General features: G+C 51.2%; 1 protein-coding gene across 2 annotated transcripts; it reads left to right on the forward strand.

Annotated features, from left to right (window-relative positions):
• Positions 1-5935: 5935 nt before the first annotated feature.
• On the forward strand, positions 5936-15577 carry PRDM13 (PR/SET domain 13). 2 transcript variants are annotated; one of them, XM_074896091.1, is made up of 4 exons: positions 5936-6405; positions 8168-8299; positions 8374-8518; positions 12323-15577. In XM_074896091.1, exons 1-4 carry the CDS (start codon positions 6265-6267, stop codon positions 13810-13812), a joined length of 1908 nt encoding a protein of 635 aa, XP_074752192.1. In that variant the 5' UTR covers positions 5936-6264; the 3' UTR covers positions 13813-15577. The 2 variants fall into 2 exon arrangements, with proteins under 2 accessions (XP_074752192.1, XP_074752193.1); XM_074896092.1 differs by having other exon boundaries at positions 5945-6405; positions 8398-8518.
• The last annotated feature ends 9476 nt before the right edge of the window (positions 15578-25053 follow it).

Below are 25053 nucleotides of genomic sequence, written 5' to 3' on the forward strand. Positions count from 1 at the left end.
CAGAGGAGCGTAGGGAGGGCAGAAGCCGCAGACCATCACCAGCTCTCGGTCGCTTCGCTGGGACACGGTAGCCTCGGCAAAGGCCCTGATAGCGGCGCAGGCTCTTCTCCGGCTGATGATGGTGGGATTAAACATCGGCTTTCCGAGAACCGACCACAGAGGTTGAAAATCACTAACTTCGATATTTTTCTCACCACGTTTTGCGTTGCCCCATCCAGACGACCTGACACCCGGATTAGCCACAGTGTGAAGGCCAGGCCTGAGCTTTGGATGTGCCTCTCGCTACAGCTCAGCGCGGGCAGAGCCTACAGCGGCGGGGCGCTTCTCCCTGGCAGCCGCAGGGTGTTTCGCCCCCCCAGCGCCGTCTGTGCACAGCTGGCGCGCAGATGGACAGACGGACAGAGGCAGGGGGGTGGGGATATGGACTGGGAGCCGCTTTGGGTTAAAAACTTCATAGACTCACAGAGTGGTTTGAGTTGGAAAGGGCCTTTAAAGATCATCTAGACCAAGCCTCTGCCGGGGGCATCTTCCGCTAGGTCAGGCAGGCCCGGCGCAGGGAGTGCAACCCCCGTCAGCCCCCGCGGCAGCAGGCTCGCCTTTCCAAAAACTTCATTTCCCTGATACCGGGGCTGGACTGGGCAGGGAGCAGCGTCTCACATCTCCCCCCCCTCCCTCCCTCCCTCCCTCCCTCCCTCCCTCCCTCCCTCCTCTCCCTCTTCCCTGCCTCTTCCCCTGGGAGCATTCTCCTTAGGCTAGAAACTCGCGGGGAAAGTTTCCCCATGGGGTATTTAATTCCCATCCCATGTAACTTCCAAACCCGGGGTTATGTTTTTGCAGTACGTTTCCAAGCCCGAATACAAACCTCGGTTTGCTTCCCCTCCCTCCTAAGGGAAACCCGTCTCCAGGTCCACTCCCGGCCCCGCCTGGCCCCGGCCCCGCCGCCTCGCCGGGTCCCGCCGCTGCCCGTCGTTGTCCCCGGCAGTCGCCACGCTGGCAGCCCCGCAGAGGGACATTAGCCCGGTCATTTTCGGCGTCTCCTTTATTTCCTCAGTTTATCCCTGAAATCTTTATAAATCCCCCCTTTTCCAGGGGGAGTGTCCAGGCGGGTGGAAGTCTGAGCACAATGAAACCTGAGAATTTCTGTCACTCTTTGCATATGGTCCGAAGTGCTTTAATCCCAATTAGGGGCGGTTGACACACGGTCCTATTCATCCCAATCAGCTCTTGAATACATTTGCCTAGAAATGAACTTCACAAATAGACTCTCTCCTAAATGTGCCCAACAGCAAGGAAAATCGAATTGAGGCAGGGGCTCATTCTGAGGCGATAGAGGGAGAAAAGGTATGAATTTATAAGGTACACCGAAACATTGCAATTCAGCAACAAGTTTACTGACTTTTATTTGCACCATGTCAACCGAAAGAACCAAGAGATACGGTGGGGGCTGCGGGAGGGGGAGAATCCGGTTAAAAGGCAACTTTAGACAGACTTTGAATACTTTATGCGGCAAGTTTCGCCTCCAATTGAAGCTGAGCTCAAAGAAAAAAAACCTCAGCCCCTACACTGGAATTTTTAACGAGCACAGAACGTGTTTGAATCCGATCTGGGTTGACGCTCGCGATTAACAATACGAATACCAAATCGAGCTCCTGTCATCTGCCCGGGTTCCCATAGAACCTGAATTACTATTCAAAAGCTGCTTTAATATCCCACCCGCATCTCGTCTGCACCGCACAGCTGGTTGGGGGCCGCCGGGCCGGGCCGCGACCGCCCGGCCCCGCCGATCGGCCCCACCCGCCCGCAGGACCGGGCACCGGGCATCGGCAGCGCCGCTGTGGGGAGGCGGCGGGGCGGGCGGCGTCACGGGGGAGCAATGGATGTGGTGGGGAGGAAAAAAAAAGGAGGAAAGGGCGGCGAAGGGAAGGGAGGTTGAGAGAGAGCGGCTGAAAGAGCGAAAGTCAGAGACGTCGAGGAAGAGTTGTAAAGAAATTGCGAAAAGACAGGGGAAGGCGGGAGGGAAAGCAGGGAAGAAGGGAATGGAGAGAGGAGAGGGAGAGGGAGAGGGAGAGGGAGAGGGGAGGGAAGGGAAGGGAAGGGAAGGGAAGGGAAGGGAAGGGAAGGGAAGGGAAGGGAAGGGAAGAGAAGAGAAGAGAAGAGAAGAGAAGAGAAGAGAAGAGAAGAGAAGAGAAGAGAAGAGAAGAGAAGAGAAGAGAAGAGAAGAGAAGAGAAGAGAAGAGAAGAGAAGAGAAGAGAAGAGAAGAGAAGAGAAGAAAAGAAAAGAAAAGAAAAGAAAAGAAAAGAAAAGAAAAGAAAAGAAAAGAAAAGAAAAGAAAAGAAAAGAAAAGAAAAGAAAAGAAAAGAAAAGAAAAGAAAAGAAAAGAAAAGAAAAGAAAAGAAAAGAAAAGAAAAGAAAAGAAAAGAAAAGAAAAGAAAAGAAAAGAAAAGAGACGTTCAGACCGTGTTGATCTCTTCGGCTGGTTTAAAGGGGATTTCCGTGTTTCAGGGTCTCAGCAACCTCCCTCCCCCGCCCGCTTCTTTCCATCTCCATCCCCTTGCGGCGCGGCTCTGGCGGCGGAGCCCCGGCCCGGAGCCCCGGGTCCGTCTCGGGCCGGACGGGGACACGGGCCCGGCCCAGTCCGCAGGCCGGGGAAAGGCCTTCCCATTTGGGAAAAAGGTCACTCCGGGAGCCGCCGGCTGGGCTGTCCCGCCAGAGTATGGCCTGCTGAATGAACTTGCAGCATTTTGTTCCAGCCTTCGCCGCGGTGCTCGGCGGCATAATGAGCCGGGCCCTGTATACAGGCATTCATGCTGGTCTGAATGTGGTGTTGAACCTTCTCTGTGCCGGAGCGGTTTGATGGTTTGAATGGAGCTCCCTGGTGGGACATTGCTCTCTGCAACTGTGCCTCTTTGGATGACTGTTGTTCCTTAACATTCATGCCTCATTATGGGGCAACCTGTTAAATCAGGGAGAACAGTGTGCCAAAGTGTTACTCAGGGGCACCGGCAGTTCAGCACTGGGCATAAATAAGGGCCGCCGAGGAAAATAACTTTCATCGCATCTCTGGGCAAAAGTGATCTCTCTTTAATGGTGCCTCTAGTAGCCCGGTTTAAGTATATAAAGAGCGATAGTGGAATGTTTTGATTGAGTCTAAACATTGTCTTTGAATAAAGCTGAAACCATGTAATTAATGTGTCTTTTTAATAAGGGACAATACGGTCGTTCAAGCTATTTAATTTCATTTAATTTTCCATCCCATTTGCTCCAAAGGCTGCTTTTACTTTTAACACCCGGCCTTTCATGCTGCATCTTGCTCCAGTGGGCACATTAGATCGGTTTCACCCTTCCTTTTTAGGCAAGGAAAAATAAAAGAAAATGTGGTTCCTTTCCTCTTTTGTGGACAATTTATTTCACTTGGGGAACTTCAACTTTGAGCCACAGGACAGAATAAAAATTGGAGAACTGGTGTGAATGCTTCCAGAGCAAGGGCTTTTCTTTTCTGAGTGGATGGGAACCAGCCACAATCGGCTATATTAATAAATAACTTTCCTCACAGTCGGCCTTTACATGGTCCTATTGATAAAATTGTTCGCGTGTCGTTCACGCTTTTTGACTCATTAAGGCCTGGGAGGGAGCGGCTCCCGAGGCGGAGCAGTAGGGTACCTTGGTCGCCTTAAAAGCCCTCTCTCCACCTCTGTGGCTCTCGGAATTTCAACCCGGTCTCATCCTCAAGCGGCCGGGCCAGAGGTTACAGGGACATGTTCATGGCTTAAATTTATTGCCCTCAACTTCTTGTTTATCCTTTTTTCCCCATTCAGGCCGCTGATCAAAGGGGTCATCTTCAGTTCCCCACATCCTCTCCCCCCCCTCCATTCCCGTCCCTGCCGAAGTGAAAAGGAACCCCCCCCCTCCGCGCTCCCGGGTCGGTCCCTGCCATCGCACCCCGGAGAGATGTGATCGATGGTCATCGGTGCTGCGGGGGGGCAGGCGCGACGTTTATCTCGCGTGCGCGCCAGTACGTATCATTACAAAAAATACACCGACTCAGTGCCGGCCAGCAGCCCCCGGAGCAGGCGGCGGCAGCACCCGTCCCGTCCCGTCCCGTCCCGTCCCGTCCCCTCCCGGTCCCGCCAGGCCGGAGGAGCCCCGCTCTCCCTCCTGCCGCCCGCGGGCAGGGCCGGGGGCGTCCCGGGCGTCTCGGGGGACCCTTGCCTGCCCGCCGGCCTCGTCAGGGGTGGTGACATTTCAGGGGTCGGCCCGGCTCCGTGAGCGGGGGCCGGTGTCCGCGGGCGGGCTGGCAGCGCGCTGACGCGGTGGGGCCCGGGCGAGCGGCGACCGGCCCGGGCAAATGTCATCGCAGCGGCAACTCGCCAGGCTGAGCTTTCAGTTGCTCTCCCGGCGCGGTGGGAGAGGAGAAAGAGCATCTTTGCGGCCGCCAACTGGTGAAACGCGCCCGTTCAAAATCGGTGCCGTCCCCCGCGCCCACCTGGGTGGCCCTTGCTGCCACGGGGCCGCTCCTGACGGCGGCAAACAAATCCGGAGTAAAGCCCACGCTCACGGTCACATCGAAAGCGACGTGCCAAGGTGTAGCTTGCAGAAAGCGGGGTTACTTGAGAAGAGCCTCCTCAGTTACCTGGCACCTATCGGCAGATACAGCTCTAAGCTTAGCTTTTTGGTTTTAATTCTGAAATTGATTAGGTCTCACTATTAGAAAGGGTGGGGGGTGGGTGTGTGTGTGTGAAGCTCCATGTCTGGCATTGCTTCTGAAAGCAATGGGTAAAATCTTCGTGTGCAACTTCTGCGCAGGAGAAAAGTTCAGAAATCTTATTTTTGGTGACTTATGAGGCATGGAGCAGAGAAAACCTGTTAGCGGGAATTAGGCAGGACTATAAAAGCGGAAGTTGAAAGTGGAATTTGTTGCTGCACACTTTGGTCTGGCGGGCACATCTGGACTGTTGCATGTCCGTAAGAAAAAAGGCACAGACTTTGCCTTTTCAGTTCTTGGAAAATTCTTGGGACATTTATCTAGCCTGAATTATAAACCGACTTAATCCTAGCGCTTCGTGTCTTAATTAAAATATTTATGCGCAAAGGAGGGACGCTGACGCACTCAGTTCGAGTCTCTTCGTTCTGGCTTTATTGACTGTGGCTTTTTGCAGGTTCCACCTCCGACAGCAGTCTCGGTGCAAGCGGTTTTGCGTGTGGGAGAGGAACCTGTGGATGTATTAAACGAGGAATCCAGCTGCAGACTGTTCGCTAGACATCTGTATTATCTGCTGGCCGTGCCCCTCAGTTTCATGGTGGTTGTATGTCTCTATTTCCTCCTGTCTCTATTTCTTAATCGCACGAGCTATAGGCACAGCTTCCCCAGCGCTCGCAGATGCAGCGGTTTGTGTTTTACAAGGGCTACGGCGGCTCATATTTTGTGCTATTCATCCTCCTTAAGGATCAAAGTTCTTCTGAACAGATTACTGGCCTGAAACCAACCCACTGAAATGGTAATATGGTCGTTCTTTTAAAAAAAAGAAAAAAAATGTGTAGGTATTTTCTGGTGTTTTCCCATCAAGTACCTGCCCAATTTCTGTATGGCACACGCCGGGAATCAATAGAAGTTAACAAGTCCTCAAAACATTCCCCATCTCTTTGTTTAATCTCTTTTACAATAAAGCCGAGGGAAGAGAATTAAAAATCTTTGAAGTATATTAAACCTCAAAAGGCTCAGCCAAGTAGACTTAAAATAGTCACTTATTTTCCAAAACTGGTTTGTCGAGGAACAATAAAAGGAAGTAAAATTTATGGAGAAATTATACAGTGGATTTGTCACTTAAAATATCGTAACTGTCTCGGGGACAATACCCCATGCTGAGGATTAATGGTCCCTCCAGACCTTTGATTCACCAGCGCCTTTTCTTTGCCCTTGACAAATTGGATTTTTAGGAATGGGAAGGTCGCCTGGCCCATTGTCTGCCAGCCATTCACTCCGCCTGATTATGCAGGAGGGTTAGGGAAAGGCTCCATGTGACCCTCTTGGATGGGACTCCGCAGCTGCTCGAGGAGCCAAACTCTCTCACCAAACTCTGCGCCCCAGAGCATCCCCCTGCCAAGGGGTACCCCTCCTGCTCCCGTTGAAAAGCCGGCGGCCGCACACCGCCGCGTCACTCTGCGGGCGGAGATACGCCTGTGCTCATCCTCCCCGCCGCTCGCCGCTGTCACTCCGGCCCCCTTAAGTAGTTGGGGTTCCCGAGCGCTCCCACCCAGAGGCAGCGATGCAAACCAGCAGGGCTCCGGCCATCAGCGTGAGCGCCGAGAGCTGCATCCCGGCCGGGCTGCGCCTGGGTCCTGTCCCGGGCATCTTCAAACTGGGCAAGTACCTGTCAGACCGCAGGGAGCCAGGACCCAAGAAAAAGGTATTTTCCTACGCTCTCTCCTGCACCGCTGGACCTCGCTCTTTCGCTGACTCGGGGGAAGCCAGCTTGGGAGAAGAGGCTGCTCTTCGCCCCCGCTCTCTTCGATCCTCCCTTCCCAGAGCGAGCCAGGAAAGGAAAGGGGAGCGTTTCCAGAGCGTCCCGAGATGTCTCCTCGCGTCTTTGCCAGGAAAGCCCGCCCGCCCGTGCTCTCTCTCCCTCCTCCCCAGCGCCGGGGCCCCGCTAGCCCCGCCGGCCTCCGCGGCGAAGCCGGGGCACCGGGGGGGCTCTCCCGGAGGAGCGGACGCGCCCCCGCCTTGGACATAGACGTGCTGAAACCGCCGCCGCAGCCCGGTGCCCTGTGCCCGGTGCCCGGTGCCGGAGGGTGCCGGTTCCGCCGCCCGGCCCCCGCCCCGCGGGGCTTCGCTCACTGGGGCATTGCCCCTTCCCGGGCAGGGCCCGGGCGCGCCTCGGCTGGCTCCTCGACCCCGGAGCCTCGGCGAGACGGGGGCGTGCGGCATTCGCAGCCCCCGGTTTTCGTCCGGGGAAGGAGCAGGGAGAGAGGCAGACGCACCGATTTATTTCTGCGTTTGGCTCGGGCTTGTGTCCCCCACCCCTCCCCAGTCCCTCTCCCCGGCCGCCAATCCTTTGGCTGGGGCCGGAGGGGAGCGCGAGACGAGCGGGCCGAGGCTCCCCCGGGGGCGGCGGCGGGGTGCGAGTCGCCGGTGCCGGGGCAGCCCCGCGCCCGGCAGAGCACAGCCTGGCCTCCTCGCAAAGCCGGGGGCCGGCTCCTACTCCCGGAGCCGAAAACGACCCGCGCAGCCGGGGCGGGAGGGGGTGACGGCCGCCCGGCTACCGGCGCCGGGCTCAGTCGATGTCCGAGCTGGGAAGGAGCGAGGAGGAGGCGGTGGAGGGTACTCGCCCCGTCCAGCACGCTATTCGGGGGGCTGCGGATCAGAGCCCTCTTTCCACCCCCCGGGCAGCCGTGGCTCACGCGTTCCGCTCGGATTTTTAATGTCCTTTAATTGTTTTTAAACGCTCTGCCAGCCCACTCAAATTTATTTCTCATCTGGCTCCCTTGGTTTCTCGCTTTAGACGGCTTTGTTCCGATGACTTTTATTGCACGGTCATTCAGGGAACGGGCACTTCATTTTCTCTTTGTATGGGCAAGCAGATTATGAAGTATGGGGCTACAGAGACTTTGTAGCTAAGCAGAATCCTCTCCCCTTTCCCCGTATCCTAACAAGTCTTGTATCTTGTAGGTCGCAATTGTTTTGCGCGAACTCAGACACCGCACAAACCCTTTTTTTTTTTTTTTTTTAAAAAAAAAAAGTCTTACCTAGGCATTTACTATAGCTTTAAGCTAAAATCAGCAGCTGCGACTGAACAAGGTGCTTTTGGGCCAGTGCGACCCAAGGGAAAAATCTCGTTTCTCCTCGCAATGCTGCCGGTTCCGGGCTCTTCCATCCCTACCCCCGCAGAGCAGCAACCCCCTCACCCCCTCCAGGCCAGCCGCGGCTCTCCCAAGGCACCTGCGAGGCGAAGAAGGTCCACCCCGAGGGTGGGCGAGGATGGAAGGGTCAAGGATGCTCTTGCCGCTGCTCCCGAGCTGCGATGCCCAGACGCCTGCCCGGCGTGGGAAAGCAGGCTCGCCGGGCAAGGCAGAGCGGGCAGACAGGCAGGCAGGCAGGGGGACGGGTAAGCTTTTCGCTTTCTTTCTGTTTCGTCTCGCGTGGAAGTGACAGCGGTGCCGCCTGTCTTCCAGGTGCGGATGGTGAGAGGGGAATTAGTGGATGAAGCCGGGAGCTCCGCTTTGGAGTGGATAGGGTTAATCCGGGCTGCCCGAAACTCCCAAGAGCAGACACTGGAGGCTGTTGCGGATCTGCCAGGAGGACAGGTACCCCACACGCGGCTCCGGGCCGGCCTGCCGCCGCTCTCCGCCACCTGCCTCCCCTCTCAAGCCTCCTGAAGAAGTTTCCTTTCTTCCCCTCCCAGATTTTCTACCGGGCGCTGCGAGATGTCCAGCCGGGAGAGGAGCTCACCGTCTGGTACTCCAACCCCCTGGCGCAGTGGTTTGACATCCCCGTCACGGCCACCCCGACGCACGACGAGAAAGGTACAGATGCGGGCAATTCGTTTCAGAGCAACCAAATTAAATGAAACAAAACAAACACTCTTTAACTGACACCTTTGACGGGAGCTCGAACTGGGGTAGGCAAACGTGGGCCCTTCAAATCCGCGCCCTCAGAAAAATTAATGCCAGCACAGCTGCAGTGACTTTTAACCTGCCACCCTTTAAACTAAGACTCCATCTGCTTATGTTTAAAGGGTGATCTATTAACTCAGTGGCGTATGGAAAGCCCCCCATGCCTCGAGCCGTTCCGTCATCGGCACAATTTAATGATCTTTTGATAGGCAAATGGGATTTCTATGAAACAGCGCTGGTGTTGTTATGCGAGACAGCAATTTGGCTTGGTAGTTTCTAAAAACATCCCTTTCACCTTGCACGTTCCTCGGTCAGAGCTTCAGACCCTCCTTTCAGGTTATTCTGGGGGCAGATTCATGTAGTCAAGTCAAAACGGTACTGGGTAGTCCCTGTAAAGTAGGATGCATTAGGTAAAAAAATTAAGTCGGCGTCTGATGACATTCAGATAAGGATACCCGAGGATATCGGGAAGGGGACGACGCCCGCCGGGGGCCGCTTGTTTCAGTCTGCAAGCTGATTCTTATCTGGAAATACACCGACGTTAACAAAAACGATGAGGTGGCAACACATTAAAATGGGAAAAAGAAAACGACACCCCGCAGCGTTCACCAGTCGGTCCGCTCTGGCGGCGGGCGCACCCTCCCGCTAATCCCGGTGGTCCGGCCGCTCCCAGAGGCGGCGGGGGCTCGGCGCGACCGGCGGGCGCTCGCTCACCTCGGGCTAAACCTAAACTCAGCTGGCGACCGGGGACGCCCCTGCTCCGGCCCTACTCAGAAGATCCTTCATCCTGACGGTGCCCCTGAGAAGGGAGCGAGGGCACGATCCGGCGAGGGGTTGAGCCCCCCGAAGCGACCCCCAAGGTTGGCCGCTCCGCAGGGTCATCAGGGTCCGGCCTGGAGGGGTGACTGCCCAGAAGCCGGACGCCGGCTGCTCACGTCCCCTCCGGCTCGTGCGATGTGCAAACCCTCAAATTCCTCCTACTAAACTTGTACCCGGAAAAGAAACTCTCGGTCACGTCTCTATCCTCCCCACCAAGGGCAGTGAGGGTCTGGGGACGGTCACCTCCTCGAAGAGCCTGGCCTCTGGCGAAATTTTGGGCTGCAGGCAGGAAGACACGGTGCTGGGTTCTGCACCCCTCTCCCCTCACCCAGCAGCCCTGCCCGCGGATGGGTACCAGCGCTGCTCGAAGGAAATAAAGGAAAGAAAGCTCAGCTCTGCCAGAGGCACCCAGCATGTGGCATCTGCCTCGTCCCTTCGAAGCGAGGCTTAGTTGCAAACTCACCCCGCGGATCTGCTGTGTCTCCGGCCCCACAGTTTCTAGACTAATTAATATGGACTCAGAATAGGTATATCAAAATGCTGAATCGCTCTTCTTTTAAGGATAGTACGCTGAAAAAAAACCAAAACCAACCCAGGGCAGAAGAAATTAAGAGAGGTTTTTTGTGTGTGTTTTTTTTTTTTTTTTTTAACCGAAAACAAAACTTTGGAAATCATCTCTGTTTGACCCCATACATTTGGGTTTACCATGACAACAAAGGGGTGTTTTTCGTTTTTTGTTTTTTTTTTTTTTTTTTTTTTCTCCCTCCCTCCTTTTATTTTTTAACTCGATCAATGGTTGCTGGACTGGAGCTGAGCCCGGGAACGCGCCGGGCCGGGCTCGGTGGCGCTCGGGAGGCAGCCGGTCCCGTCACGCTTTTGCTCAGAACCACCGGGGCCAAACCGCGCCGAGCGAGAGACCCGCGAAGGCAAACGCAGGCAGTGGGAGGGAGCCCGCGGAGGTCCGTGGCCTCTCGGTCCGTTCCGCTCCCTAACGCGTTTTACAATGCAGGGCTGTGGGACTGAGGCCACTGTTTCGCCTCCCGCGGCCGCTGCCTCACCCAGGCCCGGGCAGACACGCTCCCGCCTCCCTCCTTCCTTCGATGGGGCGAAAAGCCCACGTCCGCCGACAGGCATATCGCTGCACAGCCCGCGGACCGCCGCTCCACGGCAAGCGGGGAAGGGCTGCACACCACGGCAAGGACACGGGCGACGAGACACGCCACAGCGCTGGATCCTTTCACGCGAGTTCGCGCCCGAGCTTCCCGCGGAGAGCAAAGACGGGTGTTTCACCCGCAGTGGCCACCGGCTGATCCCCGGCCCAAACGCTGCAGTAAAAGCCCTCTCGGGAGGCTGGTCGCGGCCAGCGTGCCCACCTGGGTCACCCGCCGCCCCCCCGGGTGCCCCCCGGCTGTCGCGGAGCGCAGCGCAGGGCTGAGCCGAGGCCCCCGGCATCCCCGGTCACTTGTGCTCCACCTCACCCCCTCATCGCCCCCCAAGGGACCCCCCGAAAGGTGAGGAGCTGGCCCCAGGCCCGGAGCGGCCTCTCGTTCCTGTGTGGCGCTTGGCCCGGCCTTCGGCGTTTGGGTGCATCAGCTCAGGAGTGCAGAGGAGCGGGGGGCGGGCAGGGTGGGCAGTGTGCGAGGGAGATCCGGGGGCTTCTGAAACGTCCTGTCGGTATGCTGTAGTGACGGGGAGGGACATGAGAGAGAGGTGGATACATACAGACAGAAAAAGAGGAGAGGAGAGGAGAGGAGAGGAGAGGAGAGGAGAGGAGAGGAGAGGAGAGGAGAGGAGAGGAGAGGAGAGGGAGGGAGGGAGGGGGAGACAGAGTTAGAAAGAGAAAGGAGGGAAGGAAGGAAGGAAGGAAGGAAGGAAGGAAGGAAGGAAGGAAGGAAGGAAGGAAGGAAAAGAGAAAGAGAGAAAGAGAAAGAGAAAGAGAAAGAGAAAGAGAAAGAGAAAGAGAAAGAGACACACAGAGAAGAAGAAAGAAGGAAGGAATGAGAGAAGGAAGAAAGGAAAGAGAGAAAGAGAGAGAGAAAAAATGAATAAAGAGAAGAAAGAGAGATAGAAAGAAAGAGAGAGAAAGAGAGAGAAAGAGAGAGAAAGTGAGAATGAAAGAAAGAGGGAAAGAAAGAGAAAGAAAGAGAGAAAGAGAGAGAAAGAGAGAGAGAGAAAGAGAGAAAGAGAAAGAAAGAAAGAAAGAAAGAAAGAAAGAAAGAAAGAAGAAAGAAAAGAAAGAAAAGAAGGAAAGAAAGAAAGAAAGAAAGAAAGAAAGAAAGAAAGAAAGAAAGAAAGAAAGAAAGAAAGAAAGAAAGAAGGAAAGAAAGAAACCCAGACAGACAGGTTGCCCGCAGAGGCCGCGTTTCACGGTCGGGTCTGGGGAGATGCTCCTCCGCGGGAGGACACTGCTGGCAAGCCGGGCCGGGAGGAGGAAAACGAAGCCCGTGTCTCCGCGGTGCCGGGCAGTCACCACGGCCGCGGCCACCGAGGTCTGTTCCGCTTGAGAGAAGCCGAAATGTTTAGGGGACGGGGCACAAAGGGCATTGTCCTCTGAAAGGGAACGATTACATATGGCCCATACATATCGGATATTGTCTCGCCTCGTAATGAGGGGCTCACGATCATTAGATTGGCCTTTGTTCGGTGCAGCCGACTCCCTGACATACGCTACCTCCTCTGCAAACGCCAACAGATGGGCTCCCCGACAGACGACTCGCGGCAGCAGCTGCTCCCCCCCGGCGCCCCGTCCGCGGGAGCGCAGGCCCGACCGCGGAGCTCCCGCACGGCACGGCACGGCGGCACGGCGAGGGCGGGCCGGGGCGCGGAGAGGCGAGGTGCGGGGAGGCACGGGAATGCGCGGCCGCTGCTGACGGGCCCCTCCGCTTGCCTCCGCAGGGGAGGAGCGGTACATCTGCTGGTACTGCTGGAGGACCTTCAAGTACCCCAACAGCCTCAAGGCCCACGTCCACTTCCACTGCGCCCTGAGCCACGGCCGGCCCTTCCTCCACCACGACCACGGCAGGCCCGCCGCCTTCGGGCTCCCCGCCAAAGAGCCGCCGGCCACCGCACTGCGCGGCCACCCGCCCCCCGGCTGCGGCCCGCGGGAGGCCGTCAAGAGGGAGGCAGCCGCCGCCTCCCCGCCGCTCGCCAAGCCAGGGCTGCCCAAGCGGGCGGCGGGGGGCAAGGAGGAGCAGGAGCGCGCCCTGGACATGAGCGTGGGGGCCGCCCGCGGGCCGGGGCCGCTGCTGGGGCCGGCGGGCGGCAACGGGCTGGCGCTCTGCCCCGGGGCGCGCTCGGCCTTCCGCCCCGCCGGGCCGCTGCGGGAGGAGGCGAGGGGCCTCGGCTTCTCCAAGCTGCTGGGGGGGCTGAAGGCGGGACGCGCCGCCGCCGAGGCGCCTCCCAAGTGCGGGGCTCTGCCGGGCGAGGCCGCCCCTCCGGCGGCGGCGGCCGCGGCGGCGGCGGCGGCGGCGGCGGCGGCGGCGGCGGGGCTGGCGTGCGGCGGCGGGCTGCGCGCCTTCCCGCTGCTCTCGCCGCTGGAGGAGGCCTCGGCCTTCCGGCAGGTGGAACGGGGCCCGCCGGCCGCCGCGCTGCCGCCCGCCCGCTACCCGCCGCTGCCCGGCGGCGCGCTGGAACGGTTCGCGCTGCCGCCCTTCGAGGGGCTGAAGGCGTACGCGGGGGAGTGCGGGCTGCCGGTGATGCCTCTCACCGTCTACAACGGGGAGCTGCTCTACGGGGCCGCGCCCTACTACCCGCTGAAGCTGCACCTCGGCGGGCTCCTCAAGTACCCCGAGTCCGTGTCGTACTTCGGGGGGCCGGCGGCGGGGCTGCACGCCGCCGAGCTGGGCTCGCTGGCCAGCATCGACCGGGAGATCGCCATGCACACCCAGCAGCTCTCCGAGCTGGCGGCCGAGAAGGGCCGCGGGCGGCTGGAGGCGCTGCCGGCGGGGGCGGCGGGGCCGGCCGGCGGGAAGCCCAAAACCGGGCACCTGTGCCTCTACTGCGGGAAGCTGTACTCCCGCAAGTACGGGCTGAAAATCCACATGCGGACTCACACCGGCTACAAGCCGCTCAAGTGCAAGGTCTGCCTGCGGCCCTTCGGGGACCCCAGCAACCTCAACAAGCACATCCGCCTGCACGCCGAGGGCAACACGCCCTACCGCTGCGAGTACTGCGGCAAGGTGCTGGTGCGGCGCCGCGACCTCGAGCGGCACGTCAAGTCCCGGCACCCGGGGCAGAGCCTCGGCAAGGCGGCCGAGGACAAGAGTGACTCTGGCTACGCGCACCCCGAGCAGGAGCAAAAGACTGACAACGAGAGCGACGTGGATGTCTGCTTCACCGACGACCAGAGCGACCCGGAGAGCGGCAGCAGGAACCGCGAGCAGTGATGCGGGGGGCGGCCGGGGCGGGGCGGGGCGGGGAGGGGACGGGGGGGCCGCCCCGCAGCCCCCCTCCCCCCCCTCCTCCGCTTACTCTGAGCTCCCGGGGCGGTCCCACGGGAGGCCGTGTCTCGGCGGGGCGCGGGCTGGCGGGGCCCCGCTACCGGCGGGGCGGGCAGGAGTGCGCGGTGCCACCGAGGTGCCGGGAGAGGGCCGGGGCGGGGCGGGGAGGGGCGAAACCCTGGCGGGCCCGGGATCCCACCGGAGAGGCACCGCTTCCGCACAGGAGCCTGGATTTCAGTGGCCATGTATTTTTATTGTACCTATGTGTCGAGGAACTTGTGCCTTTTGGAAACGATTTTTTTCTATGTGCTCTCCCGTCACTTGTCCCAGCGGCCCCGGCCGTGGGGCTCAGCAGCAGTCCCGGCTCTGCAAACGCCTCTAGCATCTGTACACTTTATTTGACACCTCAGACGTGCTTTCTCGGGGCCTAATAAAGCAATACCAACAGCTTTTTGGAAAGAAGAAGAAAAAAAAAAAAAGGCAACAAAAAGACACACAGCGCTGAAGAGGGTCGCATATGCTAACAGGTGCACCATTTGATCAAGTTGCAATTATTTATAACAGATAATATTTGAGTAACAAATGTAAAATAAATATTGAAAAGCATGAATCTAAAAGCACGCACTATATAATTTTAAAGGAAATACGCTCTCTGTTTGGTAGAATACAAATGTGGTGTATGTTTGTTTTCTAATGAATGATGTACAGTGGATACAGTATTTTGGTCTTGGTTCCAGTTTGTCATGCCATTTTTTTTAAAAAAAATAAAGTTACTGACAAACTACTGTTTGTCTAGTTGTTCACTGTCTAGTTGTTCACTGAAGTGCTGTCAGCAGGATCTCATGTTTCTCCGAGCACTGCTATAGCATATAGTGCTGATAGCATCTGCGATCGGGAGATCCTGCTGTATGCAGCGTCTTTGGACCAAGTTCTAAAGGATTTGCCCCTGAATATTTCGTCTGGGTGTTTTCCTTCTCTCGCTCAGTAAAACAAACCAACAAACCCCAAATCCATTCTTTCCTATGCCTACGACTTTTGGAAATATTTTTTTTTCCTCCCCCCACAGGGCCAGCACAGAGATGTTAAAAGCTGAACATTATTAGTCTGCTTTATCTGTTTGTGTTCTGTCACACGTGCCCCTTTTGCAAACGCTCTTCTTTAGAATCGTTGTTACTTTTATCCGAGGGAAAAATCTCCTTATACCGTTGGCATGAAAAACCTCAAACGCGTTCAACTTAATAAACTGTCAGAAAAATACCTGCTACCCCTGGAAAATCCTCCAGGTCACCGCGGGAAGCCATGCAACGCTGCCGATAGTGACCGGCCGGCTGTGCAGGTCTCCCTGTCACTGCGGCCGAGCTGGTGCCTTGGGTGTCACTTTGCACTCGATCAGGCAGAGAAGACGGGAGGGAGCCCCGCTTTTTGATTTTGCGTAGTTCACAACTCTGAAGCAGATGGTAAATCTCTTCGATTGATACGGAGAGATTGAAGGCTGCTGTGAGTTTCCAGGATCAGGCCCCATTCCAGTCCAGGGTGTAGGTGACGCAATGTAAAATACAAACAAATTACTTCCAGCATCTGAAAGAATCTCAGATACAAAACTGATCCTCCGTTTGCTTACTGAAGGCTAAACGTGCTTGACAGTAAGAGGAAAAGAGAATTCAAATGCCACGCTTATATTTCCTTTAAAGGTTTGACTTAGAATCAAAAGCTGCAGGATTTAGATTTTTTATTTTTTTTATTTTTTTTTTTTCCTGGGCTAGTGCTAAGTACCCACCTACTCGATTCGCTTTTATCCCAGGATGCAAGTTGCCTTTCTGTCATGAAAGTAAATGGAAAAGGTCTCTCCTGCGGAGAGAGGGATTTTGTTCGTCTGTCGGTGGAGTCGAAAATCCTGTTGTCATTTCTAGCACCGGCAGCGGGACCCGGAATTTAGCCGGCCAGTTCTTCATTTCAATATTTATCTGTTGTCTTCCCAAAGGATGGCACCTGCCATGGAGCTGCTGCCGGGGAGAGATGCGTCATGTACATTATGAGGTTGTGGAAAGGGTAGTATAATAAAACTGTGATCCGGAAATTGTTTACGTTATCAGTGGAATTTGTGTTTTAATAGAAGCGTCCCATCAAATTATAATACTTAGGCTACCTTTACCAAAAAACTCACTCTGGACAGTCGATTTGTGTGAGTTAATGGTCTATATATCTAAAAATTAACGTAGTTTTTGAGTTAAGAAACAAAACACGAGCCGAACCGAATATAAACAGCCGCAAAGGACCGAAGTGGAGAAAAAAAAAAAAAAAAGAACAAAACTTGTTTTGCCTCTTTTTTTTTAAATTGCTATGCAGCAGCTAAAACGAAATACAAAACGCAGGAGGTGACAACAGGCAGCACTTCTGCCTCATTTCATATTTAGGGCCCCATCCCTGCGACGTCCCTCGCGGAGATGCTCACTCCAGCACCGGGTCCACCGGGTCCCCGGGAGGGGACAGGGGGCGAGCGCGGGTGTCCGTCCGGGATGCGCACCGCCGCCGCTGCGCAAGCCCCGCGGTGTAATCCCGCCGGCGCCGCCCTCTGCCCCGCACGGGTCCACCGCGCTCGGGTGCGGCTTCCAATCCGTCAACTGTGCGGTGCACTGTGACAGCCTTCGCTGGGGAGAGCTGGTTTTTTTATTTTATTTTATTTTATTTTATTTTATTTTATTTTATTTTATTTTATTTTATTTTATTTTATTTTATTTTATTTTATTTTATTTTATTTTAATTCTATTCTATTCTATTCTATTCTATTCTATTCTATTCTATTCTATTCTATTCTATTCTGTTCTACTGCCCCGTTCGGGCCAGGGACGAGGTGACAATGCTCACCCGGCACCCCAGGGATCTGGGCAGCTTCGGAAGCCCGGGCTGCACCCAGGGCCCGGGAAAGAAGCAGCTGGGGGGAAAAGCAGGCGCGGATCCGCGGCGGCAGCCCCGCGCTCCGGCACGCCCCTCGCCCCGCGTGGCTCGCCCTTGGCCCGGCCGCGGGCCCCGGCCGGGCGGCGGCCCCGGAGCGGCGGGTCCCAGTCGCCGCCGGCCGCCGCCGGGCGCCCTCGCGGCCGCCCCCAGCACCGCCCCGGGCGCTGATTGGCTGAGCTCTCCCGCGGCGCGCGCTCCCATTGGCCATGCGGGTGAGGGCGGGGCCGGGGGCGGGGCCGGTTTGGCTGCGGCCGGCGGGGCCGCCGCAAGTGGGGAGCGGGGTGGCGCAGTCTGAGCCAGCCGTGGCGGGTCCTGCGGCCTTGCGCTTCCCTGGAGGGAAATCCGGGAGCGAAGGGAGGTGAAGCCCCCGCAGGTCGGCGGTGACGCGCGGAGCTGAGCGCAGACGCAGGCTGGGCGCGGTATGGGCTGGGTTCTGCCTTCTGAGCATCCCTGGCTGGGCCTACCAGTGCTGCTGGCTGGCTGCCACGGTGGCTGCCTTTTGCAACTAAGTAAAAAAAAAAAAAAAAAAGCAACAACTGGTTTTAGTTTCTGATTTTGTAATTATTGATAGCTGCAGTAAAGCAAGTATGTCCTCTGCATTTTATAATATAGAGAAAATAACTAACCGCATTTACAGCAACAAAGAGCTTCCTAGATGAGAAAAACGTACCGGTTTGATCGTGTGAAGTGGAAAGCATAGACAGAAAGGATGGTGGTGAGGCTGAAGAAAAATTATCTCCTTTAAATATTACTCATTGAGAGGCTTGTTTGCTCAAGGGCCATAGAGATTAAATGACAAGATTTCCCTATTTTATTTTCTATGGGAGAACTCAGATTTTCTGAGTAAAGTTGAATGGAGAATAATGAAAAGCTGCATTTTGTGAGTGAAGAATAGAACATGATTTGCTTGATGGAAGTCAAGAGCAAAGAAGAATACATGCACCGGGATGGCTTTTAGACATTATTAGAAACTAGTCTAAACATTTTGGAAACTGGTCTTTCAGTTTCCAAAAATTCCTGCTCAGACTCAGGTATTCTTGTAAAAAGAATTGATTTGAATAAACTCCCATTTTTTAAATTTGAGAAACAGTTTTGGTGATTTTTGACTTGCCCTGTTAGCCTGTTCATAGAAACAGCATCAAGAAGTCTGGTTGTATCTGGCAGGAGGTGCAAAGCATTGCCATGAAGCGGGTTGTAAGGATCTTGGGAGTAATTCTGGTTTCCAACTGATCTTGATTTCAGTGTGAAAGTCTGCCATACATCTTACTAGTTAATGCTGCAATTACTGTTATGTCCATGGTCCGAGGATGCACATGGGACATCAGTGTCACTGTGAATGACCAAGCTGTAGTACAGGGATTTACAGACCAAGGATTGAGGTCTTACTCCTCTGACCTTGCTGAATGGGTTTAAACACAAGACTTGAGTTTACAGCTTTAAACAATCCATCAAATTACCTGATTTTGCAAGTGTGTTGGATACCTGCTCATCCCAGTGAAGCCAGTGGGACTGATTTAGCATTGGCGTATAGGTGAGATAGATGTAGTGTGCTGTAATGCAAATGAGTTCAGGTTTTGGGCTGATTGCTAGCATAATACTCAGGGAGGACTTGATCACTTCTGAGCAAGGCAATGGCTCTATATACTTAAAAGGATATAGTTTCAAAGCTTTTTGTATTAAGCTCATATTTTAAATTCACACATGCACAGATGTGATTTGATCAGAAGGCTCTGCTACAGGTATGAAAATGTGCATGTTCTTAAGGCTCCCTTTCTCTGGCCGCAACTCTGATGTGGAAAAGAAATTATTTATTGATTCAGAAAAGCCTATGAATTCATTTGGCTGCATTCATGCCGAAAATCTATTCAGGGAACAGTTTTCCTATTTTGACTAGAAGTTATGTGCTTGGAAGTACATTTTGAAATAGTTGCCGTATTTGTAAGCTGTATTTTCAATACAAAAAAGAATCTCCAGACCTGCACCTGATGAAGTGAGCAGCAAGCCTTAGATTCAGACTTCATATATGACAGGGAGCCATGAGGATGGGAGAAAATCTGACTGCACTTGGCTTCAGGTCAGAGAACACTGAAGGTCAAGGTTTGTTTTTGATCTTTTTGTTTTCCCCAAAACTGACTGAAAAGAATGATTTTAAACTTGACTGTGAGTGGTTACTTTCTGAATTATCACCTGAAGGTAAAGAGCAATATGTCAAGGTCGGGTTCAAGCTCACTGGAGTTCATTGGACCATAGCAGATAAAATCTAGAAGCAATGAAATGCTTTCAGGTATATTCAAAGTCAATCCAATGAGGAATGATGACAGCATGTGGGATGTTATAAATTTGTATTTTACAAGAAACAGGAGAAGGAAGTTTCTTATCAACTGAAAAAACATAGTTGAAGAAATAGATCACTACATCTGAGGCAAATATTCAGCTATGTTTAGAATTGATATTCTGAAATATTATGGAAACCATGAGCAAAGTTCACAAGGCTTTTCTGTAGAAATTGTAGACTGCTTGCTTCTGAGGACAGTGATTTGGCACCAAGTATTTTGAAGTCCTGATCTGATATGGAGAAAATGTGATTTAGGAAGACAACATCAGTAAACTAAGGTTCAGAGTGCTAAGGAATAATTCATAACTTTTTTTTTTTTTTTTTTTTTTCTGTTTGCATCACTTCAGCCTCATTGCAGATGAATAAGCAGTTACTTGGGGAAAACATTAGGAAGAATGGGCAGAGGTGAAGCCTTTATACTCCTTTGTAGTTTGTAAAACCTGCTGGTGAGTCAGAGCAGCTGGAGCCTGTCTTTAACTTTGGAGCATATGACTGGTTCTTATAGCATGAGCAATTTTTTTTTTTTTAGCTCTATTCAGAAAATTGAAGTACTAAAAATACATTTCAGCTCTGAGTCCTATTTATCTGTGTAGAACTTCCACTTTTCCACTTTCCAGTACTATCATCTATGAAGCAGCTCACCAAAAGAAATGGTCAGAAAAGCAAGCAGTGTATACTTTTTAGTATATTTATTGAAAAATCAAAGAGGCTGGGTACTCTGGGGTTTTCAGAGGTATTTCACTGAAGGTCCTGCTAGCCACAGCGCAGGGCTAAAGCATCCTGATAATAATGCACATTTGCAGCTAAGCAGCAACTTAAAATTGTGTTCAAATAGCTATGTGACTGATGGTTGGCCTACAGTTTGTGCTTTTTATCGTTGAGAGAGCCCCTCCTTGTAGAAATAAGCAAAATAGATTTTTTTTTTTTTTTTGACAGAAACAAAGGACTCTGGGGACCATCTTCAGCCTCTGGTATGTGTTCAGGTAGGATTCTGGTCAGGGCTCACAGCACCCAGTGATCCACAGTGATAGTTGTCTTTGGGTCAGTGCCCATAAGGACAAGTGCTTCAGCTTTGCAAGGCCAGAATTTACTACATCAACACACTGAAATTTTGTGGGCTATTTTTCTTTTTTTCCTTTCTGTTTTTGCAGAAACGTAATCCAACATTCCTTTGTTTTGTGTTGCTGATAGCCAGCTTGCTAAGAATAATGCATTTTCGACAAAGCAGAGGGAGGAATTAAAATAATTTTTTGATGCTTTAGTGTGAGAGACTTAAGAAACTGTAAACGAGCTTGTTATATGAAATGATTTCAGTGGTTCTGTAACAGACTGTATGCTAAAGTCAAATGAGACAGCTTAGCTCTTGAAGAAAAGGAGAGTTAAGTTCCTGTATGAGCTAATTTTAGTGTCATTTTGGGCAGCCAAGTTGCTTCAGGTTAATTTTTTGAGGCAGGCTGTATTAATTTTAGAGTATGCCACTATGCTTTGCCATGATGTTTCCAAAACTTTAAAAAGTGATAGAGACACTTGGAATGTCATGGTTATGTATATTTATTTTAATTGTATAATAAACAGGAAAAAAAATTATAACTTTTGTTCTTGAATGAAATTTGTTGGGAATAATACCTCATGCTTTTGTCATAGCTAATGAAAAAAAGACCTGTTGTAAGGGCATATATAAACCACTAGAAAAATATAATTAGGAAATTAAAACACTATATGATGAGAGAATTATTTGTCTCAATTATTAAATCCAATATTTATCTTAATTTAGAAGAATTTATATATAAACCATGACCCGTATCTCTGATTATATGCATCTCTTCCACAAACATCTGATTCACCACACTTCAAATGAGACCTTCTTGCTTCTTGCTCTCAGTTTAGTGTTTTGCAAATAAATTAATTTTAATGCAGTGCAGAAACTAATAGTAAACGACATCTGTAGTTAGAAGGGTTTCCTCAAATGGTTCTTTTCAAAAGCTTGTTATATTTAAAGTCAAGCTACACATTTGTAAAAACAGGAATACATTTCACTGATTAAGACGTATCATGCAGGAAAAGGAACAGATCCTTTTTTGTTTTAAAATGCCTTCCACTTTTACGCAGCAGATGGTGCTAGATTGTGAATATATGTCAATTTGATTTATTTATAGTCTGAAGAATATATGGTGAAAGACATGGCATGTACAATGTTCAAATAGACTACATAGCAAAGTGATCTTTGTAAAGTCATTGTTTTGGCACAGTCTTCTGTGGTGTGCGTGCTTTTCTTGATGTCTACTCTGTACCCTTCTGAGACTTTGAGAATTGCTTCTATCTATTGTGCTTATGAAAGATGCCAAAACTAACAAGGAATTGAGTGACAGAATTACAGTAAGTTCTAAAAGGTACCTTTTATCTAAAGTATATGTATAGCGTCAGTAATAGGAGTTTACACGAATTTAATTTATCTTTTGTACCAGAGCCTCTGTCAACAGCATCCCAAAACCATGGTAATTTTCCTGATCCAAGTCTGTCAACCCTGCTGGACTTAGCTTTGCAGGTACAGCCATGCTACTAAAAAGACAAGCCAGACTCCAGCTGCCTACAAATCCTGCCTACCCTTTTGACATGTGACAGGGTCCTTTCTAGAGTGGCACAAATTTGTCTGCCATACACTGGCTGTATGATGTGTTTCCACAAAAAAAGATCTATTTGGGCATCCACAAAAGGATGCTCATTTAGACCTGCACTCAGACTGCCTCTCAATAGGCCTTTGGGCTTACCCAAAATGCCTTTTTGCAGCCTGGCACCTAAAGCTGTTAGAGGTAAAAGAACTGTGGAAGTGACCATACACAACTATCAGAGCATAGGATGCCACATGGCTTCTAATGTTATCCTGCCCTTGTGCTCTCCTGCCCACATCCAGCATGAGACATTGTTAGACTATGGTCAGCTCTAGTCACATCACTTGCATCTCAGCATAACGGAATTTGTTGGCTGAAGCATTACTCAAGGAGCTCAGTGTCTGACTCTTGAGGAACTACAATGGACATTTGATGTGTAACTTTTTGGGGCTCTTTTGAAAATTCCAGATGGAATAGTTTGCAAAATAGGCTGATTTGTCCCTTAATGATAAGAACCTTTGTTAGAATCTGTTAGCTTAGTCCTGGAAAGTCACTTCTTTTAGGAAGGCATAGATCAAGAGAGGTGCAAAGCTAGAGTTTATTTGCCTTACCCAAGACCAAGAGGATGAAAGAAGCAGTGTCACCGCAGCCTTTCCAGAGGCTTTTGCTGGAATGGAGAAATACCCTTTTGGGATCCTTCGTCAAGTGCTGATTCAACAAAGAAAAAATTCTGTTCAAACACTGAGGAAAACTAGGCTATATTTGCAAAGGCATTCTCAAATATCACCCCAGAATGCATGTCCTGCAATCAGTGCTGTTTTCTGGTGGCCAGTGCGCTGGTAAGCATGAAGAACTAAATTAGTGGATTAGTAGAGTCTAGTGAGGTTTCCAAAGGGGTGACAGAATTGTTGGAAAAGTGGTTACTAAAGCAACTGAAGGAAGTTTAATCATCGAATTGCAGTCAAATGTGAGTATATCCAGGTGTTGCTGAAATTCCTCAGAAGTGAGGCCTCGATAACAATAATAACATCATTATTTAGTGACTCTGCAGATGGGGAAAACAATAGGAAGAACAGTCCTGAGTCTTGGATCACCTGAGTCATTCTCTCAGAAAGACAAAGTGTTACACAAATTCATATCTTATTAAGGCTTTTAAATAACATTCCCTCAGTGTGAATGTTTATGGAGAAATCTCTTGTATTTTAGCTTTTCACATACAGTTCAGACTCCATGTTCTTTCCTTCAAGGTCTTGTGCAAATTAGCTCCCATCTGTCTGTCTTTTTCCATCTTCTAGCCCATTTCTTGCTTGGCTCAAGCTGACTCCTTTTCCTACTCCCCACCTCCAATTTATTTTCTGGCACTTATTTTTTTTTTCTTCTTTTAATTTTGCAAGTTGCTAGTTAAAAGCCTTGTGGAACCACAAGCATCTTGTTTTCCCTAGTGGAGAAGATTAAAGTGGAAAAAGAAGGAAATCGTACAAGAATAATGTGCCAGTTCTGTGTGCTCTGTATGGACCTTGCCCAAATACTGAGAATGTATGATATGTAAGTAACGACTCTCTACTTGGTAAAATAAAAAAATGCTTAACTGTACAACCTACTCATGTCAGACCATATTATATTGTTAATAATGAAAATGCATCTTACCCCCTGCTAGACCAAGTCCTTGTTAGGGGCTTGGCCTTTGGGAGCAAGGAAGACCAAGGGGGGATTCACAGAAACTGAATCAAGCAGAAAGAAACAAAAGTTACAAGAAAAATGGTAAGCAGTAATGATGCTGAGCTAAAGCTAGTTGGTGGAGAAATTGATAAGGAGTTACAGCATCATTTGATTAGACCCTGGATGTCATACGTGAAAGATTTCTTAAACAGAAATCACTGATAGCTTACTTCAGTGCTCCTTAGCAGAATTAGCTCTTCTGAGCTCTCAACTTGAGCTAATTTTTTAGTAGAGTTCAACCTGAGTTTTAGCTCTTTAGTAGAGTTTAAGGTGAGTTAGCTCTTCAGCAGAGTTAGCTCTTTCAAAGAAGCCAAGCCGGTTTGTAGTCCTCACTTAAGTCCTGGGGAGCAGGCTATATTAATTTGAGTCCTTTGTATTGCTAAAACATGTATAGACCTTCTTAACAAAAACCAACATGCACTTCCCCCTTTTGTCTAGTTTCAAACCATTTCTTAAACCATCTTTTTTCATTCCAGGTGATCTCTTTCTACATTTTATATTGCAAAACATTCCAGAATGTCTGATGACATCAGCATTGAGCATTTTGCTTTGGCCTTGGATAGGATTGAGTAGGGACCTGCATTGGATTCTCCAGCTTTTCTAAACATTGTTTAAACAAGTTTAACACTGTTTCTACAGAATTGTTATACACCCACAAAAAATTCACTGCAAACATGACTGCAGTTACCACTATTTTGTTATAATTCTGATTTTTTCAGATGCCTTCAAAATGAGCCTACTCAGGAAGATGTCTTAAGTGTGCACAATAATGAAGATTTTTATGCTTGAATGATTAATTTTAAGTTTTGCCCTTTGGCAGCTCCTCTGCTTTATGCCCATTCCTGCTCCTCCCTGTAAGAGATGCCCATTCTCCTTTGTAGATTCAGTTAGAAAAAAAACCCCTAAAGATCTTAGGAAAAGTTTGAAGAAAATTATTTTTTCAGGGTTTTTATGTAAAAGGGCAGCTTGACTGAGGATGTTCTAACAGTTTGGTTTTTGGTTTTGTTTTGTTTTTTTCCTGGCTGCCTAGTTAATTAGTCCTCAGTTTTAATGGCTCAGAAGGAGAGATCTGAGTTTTTTGGGATCTGTTTTCTTTGAGAGACATCTCTGGACATTGCTGTCTTTCCCCAAGTCTCCTGCCCTCAACTCAGTGGATTAAGCCTGACTCTGTAAGTATCCAAATTCAGGGTGTTTGAAACCGAGAGGCAGATCACTCTCTATGAAATGAGTTAGATAATCATGGGGTATTAAGGGGGTGTTAAGAGGGCCTGCTCTTTGCCCATAATCTCTCCGAGTAGGAATTATGGTATCAGGCTGTAGTAGAGGTTTCTGGCAAAAATAAAATACATCTTGTTTGTTGACATGTGTCTTGTCTCTTGAATCAGTGCCCTGGGGAAGGACCTTAGCTTCAGGATTCAACGAAACATACACTAATCAGAGAAGGCCCCTGATTCCCCACCAGCCTTGGCCATGTCCCTGGGTAACAGCGAGCAGTGCTGATGCTAAGCCAGGCTTACAGGCTCTCTCCGAGGAGAGGGAGCTCAGGCTTGAGGACACATGCTGGGGAGT

The sequence above is a fragment of the Athene noctua genome, chromosome 1 (genome assembly GCF_965140245.1).
Source record: "Athene noctua chromosome 1, bAthNoc1.hap1.1, whole genome shotgun sequence".
In the NCBI taxonomy this organism is placed as follows: domain Eukaryota; kingdom Metazoa; phylum Chordata; class Aves; order Strigiformes; family Strigidae; genus Athene; species Athene noctua.